The sequence below is a fragment of the Microtus ochrogaster genome, chromosome 2 (assembly GCF_000317375.1).
Source record: "Microtus ochrogaster isolate Prairie Vole_2 chromosome 2, MicOch1.0, whole genome shotgun sequence".
NCBI classification, from domain to species: domain Eukaryota; kingdom Metazoa; phylum Chordata; class Mammalia; order Rodentia; family Cricetidae; genus Microtus; species Microtus ochrogaster.
Genome location: NC_022010.1, coordinates 56238243 through 56250429, shown reverse-complemented (window position 1 = coordinate 56250429; position 12187 = coordinate 56238243). Strand labels below are relative to the sequence as shown.

General features: G+C 43.0%; 1 protein-coding gene across 1 annotated transcript in view; it reads left to right on the top strand.

Moving 5' to 3' along the window:
* LOC101993096 (OX-2 membrane glycoprotein-like) overlaps positions 1-12187 on the top strand; it is a 47083-nt gene that overhangs the window by 20346 nt on the left and 14550 nt on the right. The window contains exon 4 of the mRNA XM_005345122.1: positions 10932-11046. Coding sequence (XP_005345179.1) covers positions 10932-11046 — 115 coding nt within the window. The remainder of the gene's footprint in view (positions 1-10931; positions 11047-12187) is intronic.

Sequence of the window (12187 nt, the reverse complement as noted above, 5' to 3'; positions counted from 1 at the left end):
CGAGGGCAGTCCACGGCCCAGTGGCCCTCCCTCCGACATCTAGGGCAGGGGCCCCGTGGACTGCGATGGAGATTGGGGCACCCTTTTGCCCAGTGACCTGGCCTACCGCATTTGAAACATGGGCCGGGCGGCTCACGCGGGGGTGGGGGAGCAGGGCGGACAGGGCAGGCGGTGGAGTCCATTGTCTCAGCTGGTCGGGTGGGCGCAGTAATTACGTGGCAGCGATTTTTGGATTTTTCGTTCCTTGCGTGGTAGATCTTGAAAGCCGTCTCCAGGAGCTCTGTCGGTGGAGTTAGGGGACCCTTCTCCAAACGCCTAAGTTTTGCACTGATGTCTGGGTAGGATTGGTTAATAAAATGGAACATTAGAAACTGTCTGCCCTCAGTAGATTCTGGATCCATAGTTGTGAACTGTAATAGAGCCTTCGTTAATTGGTCGAGAAAAGCAGAAGGATTTTCCTTAGTATCCTGGTAAAGTTCTGCGAGCTTAGAATAGTTTACCGGTTTAAGAGCAGCTTTGCGGAGTCCAACCATGAGGCAAGTTATGAACCGGTCCCTAGCCAGAATTCCCCCTGGTGAGTTATAGTCCCAGTGGGGCTCCTGGTCTGGCACTGCCTCCGCCCCCGTGGGGTGGGAGGCCTGGGTTTGGTGAACCTCATCGGTGTACTGTCTCCCCTGCTCCCAGACCCGTCTGCGCTCCTCGGGGAGTAGGTTATTAAATAATATTGTGTACACATCGTGATATGTCAAATCATAGGATTGGGTTAAAAATTGAAACTCTCTCGTGAAATTGGTGGTGTTGGCCGTGTATGATTCCAACAACTTAGAGACTTGAGACAGTTCTGATAGGGCAAATGGTACATGGACTTTCATTAACCCCTCAGTAGCAGCCACCTCTCGCAAGGGCAGAACTGTGGCTGGCTTAATTTGACTAGCGGCAGCCTCCGCTGTGGCCTGTGACGCGCTCGCTGTGGCCCGTGAGCGCATTAGGGGCGGGGTGAATTTTGGGGTAATATGGCGGATGGGGGTGGAGCTTAAAGGCGCTCTGGAGGACCGAGGGGGCGGGGTTGGAGGAGGGGAAGTCAGGGAGGAATCCGAGGACTCTTCCGGGTGTCTGTGACAGAAAGAGACTGTTAATTGTTTGCGCCGCCCGGTACAGGAGGAATTTGGAGGCGTATCAGAAAGGCTGGATGAGGACCCCGAACTCTGGCGAGAATGGGAACTTTTTGGAGAAAGAGACCTGGATCTAGAGGAATGTTTATGCAGCAGGGAACGGGAGAGAGACCTGAAAGTGGAACGGTTAGAGGCATCATGGGGGCAAGATTTAGGTGAGCCCTTCCGGTGTCTGGAACCTGTTGAAGGAAGAGAAGCAGTTAAGTTGTCGCGAGACCGGACGGGGCGGGAGGGGGTGGTCCCTCGAGGCCAGAAGAGAGGAGGCTCATCCGCTGGATCCATCCTCATGGCTGGAGCGGAAGGTTCCTGTGGGGCAGACATTGCTAGGAACATGTGAGCAGGAGGGCATTGTGAAGTTGTAGACGGATCAGTTTTTAGGGCCATATAAAAGAAAGCCATTGCGTAAGCCATTTCCTTCCATTTAGCAGCCCGGTGACAAAAATTGGCCAGCTCCCGTAAAATATCAGGGTCAAATGAGCCCTGAGGGGGCCAGTGAAAACCATCTTCTAGCTTATATCAGGGCCAGGTTTTGGAGCAGAGATGTGTCAGCGTCTTTAACTTGATGGAGGGAATCAAAGCATGAGGCTTTAGAGATTCCAGGAGTTGACTGAGGGGGGAGTTTGGAGAAATTGGCTTTGAATTTTTAGTTCCCATTGTTAATCAGTAAATCCGCCTGCAGAAAACGAGCGGGGCGGCTCGAGCCCAGGCGTCCCTGAGCCCCGAGAAGCCGCGCTATTGGCAAAATCGACCCGAGCCTAGCTACCGACAAGAAACTCCCGGCTAGGAGGGGAAGATTAAACAACCGTCCCGAGCCTAGCTACCGGCGGGAATATCCTGGCTAGGAGGGGAAGATTAAGCCTTTTGGGGCTGACCGTTCAGCTGAGAAGAGGTGCCTGTCCCGTGACGAGCCTGCACGTGAAAGAAAGAGGAGAAAGGAGGAAAAAAAGGCAGAAGAGGCCAGGAACACCGAATTCCTGGCAGGCCAGGAATACCGAATTCCTGGCGGGAAGTTGGGGACACCGAATCCCCAACTTGCAGGCGGAGCTATGGTCAACCAAGGAAGGGAGGGGGTAGAGGAAAAAAGGGGGGGTAGACAACTCAACCCAGAACGCGCTAGAGAAAGCTGGCCAGGCGTTTCCTAGGCAGGACGGGGAGAGACCAGCGGGGGTAAACTCACGAATCGGTTGGCTGTGGGCAGGTGGCTGTGGGCAGGTCCCCGGTTGTAGACTTCGTTCCCAGGAAGGAGGTCGTCCGGCACTCCGGGAGGCGCACCAAAGGCCCGAAGGCTGGGCCTCAGGTGGAAGGCCCGGGACAGGAAGTCCCTGAGATGGCACCAATTGTTCTTCTTAAAAAAAATAATAAATACAGGGGTGTTCTTCTTGAACACGGGGCACAGGACAGACACACACAGTGGAACAAACACAGACACGACATGGCGGCTCCCACGTGGGTCCACTTTAATGGGGGAGGGAAACACAGAAGGGCAGGGAGGGACGTGCAGGACACACGAGGAAAGGCAAATGAGAGAGAGAGAGCCTCGTGTGGCCCTGCCTTTTAACGGGGAGTGCAAGGGTGTCTGGGAAGGATGTCCCATACCTGCGCGCAGGTGTGCGCACAGGTATCCATAGTCCAGGAGGAGTCTGGGAGTTGTAGTTTTCCAAAAGAACAATGCACACCATTTTGAGGCAAGACCAAGGCACTCCCCCTTTATCTAGGCTGTGCAAGGTATCCCTCCAAAGAGAATGGACTCCAAAAAGGCAATTCACGCACTAGGGATAAATCCTAGTCTTGCTGCCAGTGGCCTCACAGACTGCCTATGCCATAGAACTGTCTGTCACCCACATTCAGGGGACCTAGTTAGGTCCCATGCAGGTTCCCCAGCTATCAGCCCAGAGTCAGTGAACTCCCACTAACTTCAGTCAACTGTCTCTGTGGGTTTTGTGGGTCATGATATTGACCCCTTTGGTCATACAATGCCTTCTCTTCAACTGGACTCCAGGAGCTTGGCTCAGTACTTAGCTATGGATCTCTGCATCTGCTTCTATCAGTTACTGGATGAAGGTTCTGCAATGACATTAGGGTGGATTCCTAACTTTAAGTTATACTATAGAGCTATAGTAACAACAACAACATTAAAAACAAAAACAGTTTGGTATTGACATAAAAACAAACACATGGATTCAACTGAATTGAATTGAAGACCCTGACACTAATCTATGTCTATCGCCACAACAACTCTTATAAAGAAAGCACTTTACTGGGGGTTCCCTACAGTTTCATAGCTCTAGTCCTTTAACATGGTTAGGAACATAGAGGCATGCAGACCAGCATGGTGCTAAGAGAAGTGCCTGAAAGTTCTACATAGAGATCCACAAGCAGCAGAAGGAGAGAGACAATGGGCCTAGTTTGGGCCTCTGATACCCCAAGGCCAATCCCCAGTGATGCATTCTACCAACAAGGCCACACTTATTCCAACAAAGGCACACCTCATGTTCCTTCTTAGGAATAAGAGCGCCACTTAAGAGCCATTTCCTGGTGACTAAGCATTCAAATATTGGAGCCTATAAACACTGTGCTATATTACCTCAACTTGACACAAGCTAAAGTCATTTGAAGGGAGAGAACTTCAAGGAAGAAAGTGCCTTCATAAGATCATAGTGTAGGCAAACCTATATGACACTTTCTTAATTAGTGCTGGATGATGGAAGGCCCAGCCCATTGTGGGTGGTGGCATCCCTATGCTGGTGGTTCTGGTTTCTATAAGAAAACAGGCAGAGCTATCCATGTAGAGCCAACCAGTAAGCAACATCCTTCCATGACCTCTGCATCAGCTCTTCCTTCAATTTGTTGCCCTGTTTGAGTTTTGTCCTAAGTTTTTTTGATGATGAACAGTGCAACGGAAGTTTAAGACATTTAGATCCTTTCCTACCCAGCATGCTTCTTTTGGTTTTGGTGTTTCAGTGCAGCAATGGAAGTCCTTACTGAGCCGAGTTCCTATCGAGATAATAGGGGAGAGCTGTGACAGACCTGACTATGTTGTTTTGTGGATGACTGTGGAAGGGATGTGAAACTGTAGACTAGAAAAGCCAGTGAGTATTGAGAGCTCAGGGAGAAGCACCCTGGAAATTTGCAAGATTAGAAAGTTGAAATCAGTGCAGACAACGAAGGCCTGGCTTTTGAAGTTTCAGAGTGAAGTTTAAAGAGTCTATCAAGGCCATGTGCTATTTTGAGTTGACAGTGCATGGTTCTGGTTAGCTGGGGCTGATGCACCAGCTGTGATTAACAAGAGCCCAGAACCAATGAAGTAAAATCTTTGTGTTCCTGGGACAACAGAGACTGTTCAGGTAGAACTAAGAAGTTGGAGTTGATTAAGAAGAGAGCAGAATCACTGAGGTAAAATCTTCTGGAAAATATCTCCTCAGATTCTGCATTCAGAAGCTATGTTCCAGATATGGCCAAATCACTTTTTTTTAACTAAGTAAAGGTCTTTTATTACTTTTTCAACAACCAAGAACATTAACCTATTTCTTTCTCAGAATGATCATGTGAGATTCTCACATATACACTTTCTCAACTGGAAGAGAATTTGTGCTTTCTTTCTAGTTCCCTTCCACCTTTTAAGTTTGATCTACAGTGAAAATATAGTGCCTCATATAGAGACTGGGAATTTAACAAGCAAAATAGCCTTTACCATTCTCTAATGTCAAGAAGAAACATCTCCCTCTTTTCTTGCTTAAACAGGGGACCTAAGACAACAGTGGATCTTTCACACTGTAGAGAATTTACTTTTCCTATAGCTCAGATTTTAGTGACTTTTCTGCTATGCAGTATACCACTTTGATATATGAACAAATGATTTAGAATAACTAATTCCTCTTCCAAATGATGTATTCACCTGGGTTGTTACTGATCGTCAAAGCACTCAACCTGAATGGTCTCATCACCTCTGTGTTGTTTACAGACCTCCAAAATCTCATTTGAGTTTTATAGTCCAAAGCTTGATCATCTTGATTTCAAATTAATGGATGAATTTTAGGCTTTTAGAGAGTCAAGGAAACAGGCACCATTCACGTGAAATGTCTCCCTGCCTAAGACCTTAGCCATTACAAAAAAAAATTCTTTTTTTTCAGAAAGTGTAATGTGTTAGGGGACTGCACCTCTTCCCACTTCCTCAGGAAAATCTGCTAAAGTCTGGAAGACACAGCTATGAAAAGTCTGTGCTCTTTGGGTCTAATGAGCTTCAGATGCAAAGCCACAGGGAGATAGGTGTGACAAAACTCAGTTTTAAGTATGAAATAAGACACTGTCTTGGGGTTTTATTTCTGTGAAGAGATACCATAAACCACGGCAATGCTTATAAAGGAAAATATTTAACTGGGGCTGGCTTATACTTCCAGAGGCTTAGTCCATTATTTTCATGGCAAGACATGGTGGGGTAGCATGGAGGCAAACATGGTGCTGGAGAGGTAGCTGAGAGTTCTACATCTTGATCTGCAGGCAGAAAAGGAGACTGCCACACTAGGCTTACGTTGATCATGAGACCTCAAAGCCCACCTCCACAGTGACACACCTCCTCCAACAAGGCCACACCTACTCCAACAAGGCCATACCTCCTAATAGTGCCACCACCTATGGGCCAACCATTAAAACACATGAGTCTATGGGCACCATTTTTATTCAAAACACTGCATTCTACTCCCTTGCCTGTATAGGCTTGTAGCCAGAACATAATGAAGAAATATATTTGGTCCAACTTTAAAAGTCTCCAGACTCTATAACAGTCTTAAACATGTTTAGAAGTCCAAATTTCAAAGTCTCTTCTCAGACTCTTAACTGTAATCCCCTTTAAAATAAAAATAAGAAAGAAGATCACATACTTCCAACATAAAATGATATAGGATATACATTACCATTCTAAAAGGGAGGAAAGGGGGTAAAGAAGGGACCAAAGCAAAACCAATAATCAGCTGGGAAAACTCCAAGCTCTGCATCTCCATGTCTGCTGTCAAAATGCTCTTCAGATTTCCAACTTCTTTCAGCTGTGCTAACCACAAGTATACACACACTGCTTCCTCTTGGGCAGGTTCCACTCCCAGTTAGCAGCTCTCCTTGGCAGGTATCCCATGACTCTGGCATCTCCAACATCCTGGAATATCCAAGGCAATTCAGGCTTCATCTTCACAGCTTCATGCAATGACTTCTCTGGGTCTCCATTCAGAGACATCACACACACACCTCGTCTCTGTGGCTTTTCTTAGTGAAGGATGGAGATTCTGTAACCCCTATCTTCTATCCTTGAATCTAAAGCCAGGACCAAGTGGCTGAAGCTGCCAACTTCTGCTGTTTGCTAGGGATGGGAACATGGCTGCCTTATTTAATTACATCATCGTTAGTTTTTCTGTTTGCAATGGTATCCTTTATTACCTAAACTTGGTTATCCTGGGTCTTGTTTTATAGACCAGGATGGTCTTGAATTTAGAAATTTATTAGTGCCTGCCTTCTGAGTGCTGGGATTAAAAGCATGCACTATCACACCTGGCTCTAAGCCCTCCTTTAAGTCCTTTTCATAAGTTGAAAGCTCAGCTGGGTGGGATCCTGTCCTGAGATCACAAACCCTTTATTCCATTTAACATCTGGTTCTTCTTTAATCTGTTTATCTCCTTTAAATAAATCCTAACATAGGATTTAGCTTCATCCAACTTCCTAGTGCCTCATTCTTCCTCAGTCTGCACATTTTGTATATTTACTTGCTTGGCCTGCTCCTTGATGTGGGAGTGTCATATATCTGTTGCTTTCATTGGTTAATTAATAAAGAAACTGCTTGGCCTTTGATAGGCCAGCCCTTAGGTGGATGAAGTGGACAGAACAGTATGCTGGGCAAAAGAAGTCTAGTCAGTCAATCGCCATGATTCTCCCACTCAACCCCAGATGGATGTAGGCGAAAATCCTTCCTGGTAAGACACCATCTCATGGTACAACACAGATTATTAAAAATGGGCTAATCGAGATGTGAGAATTAGCCAATAAGAGGTTAAAACTAATGGGCCAAGCAGTGTTTAAAAGAATACAGTTTCCATGTAGTTATTTCGGGGCATAAGCTAGCTGGCGGCCAGGATCCGGGCGGCCTCGCCACTCCTCATACTACAGCTCCTTTTCATTATAAATCTTTTCAAGAATAAACACTATTAACTACATGACAGAGTCTATATTAGGCTGTTTTGAAATTCCCTTTACCAACGTAATAAGTTTCAAACTCTTTAACCTCAGGCAGACTTTTTGGACAAGGCAAAAAGTAGCCACATTCTTAACCAAAATATAACAAGTCTCTAGGTCACATATTAAATTTCTTCTCCTCTGAAATCTCATGATCCAGGCCCCCACAGTTCAAACCATCCCCAGCCTCTCGGGCTTCCATGCTCCTACTAGTATGTCTCACTAAGCACCACTAAAATATTCCATTTCTTTCCTAATCCAAAGTTTCTGCATGACTTCTAGTTGGTCTTAATAATAAAAACCTGGAGCCAGATATTGGGATAGATGCTAAAAGATCTGAGAGAGAAAGGAACAAGCCACAGCCAACTCTTACCTTGCTAACTCCTCAGCTGAAAAAGGCTAAGCTCTTGTCTCCTCCCATCTTATATTCCTCTCTCTGCCCTGTCATATCACTTCCTGTCTCTCTGTACAGACCTCCAGACCTCTATGGCTAGCTAGTGGCTAATTCCACCCTCTGATCTTCAAGCAAGATTTATTTGTTAGAGCACAAACAAAATAACACCACACAAAGTCCCCAAATTTATATTTCTACAAACAAAAGCATGATCAGGCCTACCACAGCATCACCCCAGTCCTAGTACCAACTTCTGTCTTAGTTAGGGTTTCTATTTCTGTGAAGAGACATCATGACCATGGCAACTCTGATAAAGAAAAGCATTTAATTGGGGCTATTGTACAGCTTCAGAAGTTTAATCCATTCTGGTTATGGTGGGACATGGTGGCGTGCAGGCAGACATGGTACTGGAGAAGAAGTTCTACCTCTTAGTTCAGAGGCAGGAAAAAGAGACTGCCATACAAACCTTAGTTTGAACAAGAGATCTCAAAGACTACCTCTCCAATAAGACGCTTCCTCCAACAATGTCACACCTCCTAATAGTGCCACAATCATTCAAATACATGAGTCTATGGGGGCCATTCCTAACAAACCAACACACATAATTCAGAGGTTTGCTACCAGAGCATAAAGGAATTTAAATTATTCTCCAATGGAGAATAAGGCTTAGAAGATTAAATAGGCCACTCAAGTAATATTAGTTATGCTATAAGTGTTTAAGATAAGTACAATAACACTTCATAAATTTTAAAATAAAATCAAGCAATATAATCTTTCTTCAAACCTTACATCAACAGGGGAAGCATTTTGTTGAAAATCAAAAGAACAAGGAAGTTTTGTGTATTTTTTTCTCCCCATTGTATATCAGTACAAGCTGATTAGTTTTCTAGGCCCTCACTTGGTGACATAGTGCGCAATAACCCTCTAGCTATAAATCTTGTTCCTATTCCTGTATTTTGACAGCTTCCATAGGATTCCTGCAATGAGAATGAAATGAAAACCTGTAATGATATAATTTGGTAAGGAGACCTGGTCTATTTTGTTCCAATATAATGATTGACATTTTGATAAACTTAAAGGGATAGTGAGAAAGATGTAACTTTCCATAATTTTTTCTTGTTTCATGGAGAATTAACTCCTGTTAATTTAGTTGATTTGTTTTAGAAAACTTTCATCAAAATTTCATCCAACCATCTGAGGAAGCTTTCTACTTCATTTTAATAGCCATGACTCTTTTTTTTTTTTCTATTCATATTATCTGGGAGATTGTATAAATATTTTCTTCAAGTTCTCTTATGGAATTTTTTTCTTCTTTTGAGAAGCAATGTTTTTAATTGAAAGTTTCTTTTTTTCACCTTAAAATGAAAATTGTTCATTTTTTGTTGCAAGGAGAAGGCTACTTGTTTGTCCTGGCCACCCAGCTAGCTCAGTCGGTAGAGCATGAGCCTCTTAATTGCAGGGTCATGGGTTCGTGCCCCATGTTGGGCACTATTTGTTGTTGGGATTCCTGTCCTGCCTGGATCCCATAGTTGTTAAGTCCCAAAGAAATCACACAGAGGTCTACATTGGTTATAAACTGATTGACCCATTAGCTCAGTCTTCTTATTAACTCTTATAACTTATATTAGCCCATTATTTTTGTCTATGCTAGCCACATGGCTCAGTACCTTATTCAGAGAGGCAGTTACATCTTACTTCTTCTGTGGCTGGATCACGACTGTGGCCCAAGATTTTCTCTTCCAAGAATTCTCCTGTTCTTGTCTCCCTGCCTCTACTTCCTGCCTGATTATCTTGCCTATACTTCCTGCCTGGCTACTGGTCAATCAGCATTTTATTAAAATACAAACGACAGGGTACAAACCATTGTCCCACAGCAATTTTTATTAATTAAGTTATATTTTTGGTAATTGCACATACATACATGATACATTCTGATTCCTTTCTGTTCTCTTCCCATTTCTTAACTCTCATCCACTGCAATCACATCACCTCCACATTCCTTCTCCCCACACTCACTCTCCTAGGCTCATGACTTTTGATATTACCTTGTTTCCCACTTAGTTTATCCAGGGCCATCAGTGCTAATATCCCCCTGGAGACTGTGTGATCACCAGTGGATATATATGCAACTGTAAACAAGGTTTTCCAAGTTCCCTGAATATATCTTCAGGAAATATTTAAGCATTGCAGAGTGGGAAATGCTGAGCCCCTCCCTGTGGTTGGCAGTTGGGGGGCTAAATGTGTTCATTTTTTCAAAAACATTTCCTCAATACTTATGTTGAGAAAGTCGTATCTCTTTAAGTATATCTGAAAATAATAACTTGTCTTTTGTTTCACTGTCTTCATCCTTCACCTCCAGAGCTCATTCTTCTGTTCACATTACATATTTTTTAAGTCTCCTTCTGAAGGCTATGTCAATATTCTTGCTCTTTTTCATTTAACAGTTTATATTTTAATGCTACTTTTAAAGAGTCTCAAAAATATTAGAGATAAGTATTTTCATTATGTTTGTTTGAAACTGAAGTTGGCCAACTACTTTTCCTTGTCAATTTTCCCAATTCAAACAATTTGGTTATAGGAATTAAATACTACAAGTATCTTCTGTAAATCTATTGGATGTGTTATGATGGTTAGTCTTAATTATTTATTAAAATTCAGGTGTCTACAAGAAGTAATTTACCACTTCAGAAGATGGTTTTTCATTGCTTAGTTCTATGATAAATATTAGTGGCGTGAATTCCTGATTCTGGTGAAATTCTTGTGAAGTTACTTTGCTTTTTTTTTTTTAATTGCCTTCAGAAAAGAGTTCATATTCCAGTATCAAATTCTTCATGTTCAATCTCTTCCACCCACATAAAATGGTTCTGTAGTATCTCATTGAAAAAGAATAGCAGATAAAACCACACCTGTGCAGTCAAAGGCAAGGTCATGGTGTCTCACTTAAAGATATACACATCCCTAATTATATTCAAGGAAAGAGGAAACGACCTAGAATTATTTCTTTCTTTCCATGGTATTGGGAAATTATCTTATAGATTAAATTGGAAAGTCAATTAAACTATAGTAAGTCATAAAACATTATAAATTAAAGACCCCAAGATGGCAGTACAGTGTAATCAGGGAAACAATATGTTCTGGTTTGTGTTTTTCAGGGACCAGGAATCATGTTTCAAATTGGAAGAAGACTGCAATTGTATTCATTGTTCTGTTTTCAGTTTCATGTATCATCCTTGGGACCTTTCTCTATATTAATTTAAAAAATAAAAGGTAAGCTATATGATAACTTTTCAAAAGTTACAAGGGATCTGAAAAAGTTCATCATGAAGTGGATATTGAAGAAAGACTCATTTCCATAGGTTCAGCAGTTTCTGACATCAAATAGTCAAAAAGGAGACTGTTGGAAAGCATTTCTGTTTATGGTGAGTTGAGTATAAAATTGGTTTTTTTAAAAGAAAATATTTGTTTATTTTTACTTTCTATATACAGGTGTTTGCCTGTGTGCCCCTGGTGCCCGTGGAAGCCAAAAGAGGGTGTTAAAATTCTAGTTGCAAGCAATTATGAAACCTCCACGTGAGTGCTGGGAACTGAATCAGGATCTTCTGAACAAGCAACAAATGCTCTTAACTGCTAAGCTATCTCTCCAGCCCAGTTTTAAGATTCTTTATTGATTCTGGGGCAGTGGTGGTACATTCTTTTAATCCCCTCTCTGGTCAGGCAGAGGCAGCTAGCTCTCTGAGTTCCAGGCCAGCAGGGTCTACAGAGTGAGTTTCAGGACAGCCAGGGCTACACAGAGAGACCCTGTCTTGAAAAATGAATTTTTTTTTATTGAGAACAAATTTTCACAGAATAGAGCATAGGCCCAGGACAGTAGGTGGTGTGGGAGAGACACAGAAGCCTGAAATAGGTCTATCTGATGCCTAAGGTCAAAGCGAGATCTTACTTTTATGTTTTATTTTATTTTAAGCCAATCTTTTTTCATTTTACATATCAATCCCAGTTCTCTTTCCCTTCCCACTTCCCCCACTTTTTCCCACCCCACTCTCCATCCATTCCTCAGAGAGAGTGAGGCCTCCCATGGGAAGTTATCAAAGTCTGTCACATCACTTGATAGGATTAAATAGTAAAATGTCCATCCATTTGTCCAGCTCTCCTCATGAACAGCAGTGCATGATGGAAAGATAAATGGAAATAAGATACTAGGCCGTGACAGTAGAAACCATAAACAGAAGAGGCAGCGTGCGGTTTATTTTGCAGTTGTTATGTATTTTTTGAATTCAGCCATCTGGGGGGTTTTGTTCTGCACCATCTCAATCCAAATGTATAAACCAGAGGAGCATGTGGATCTTATCTAGAATCTAGAACTCTCTCTCTCTCTCTCTCTCTCTCTCTCTCTCTCTCTCTCTCTCTC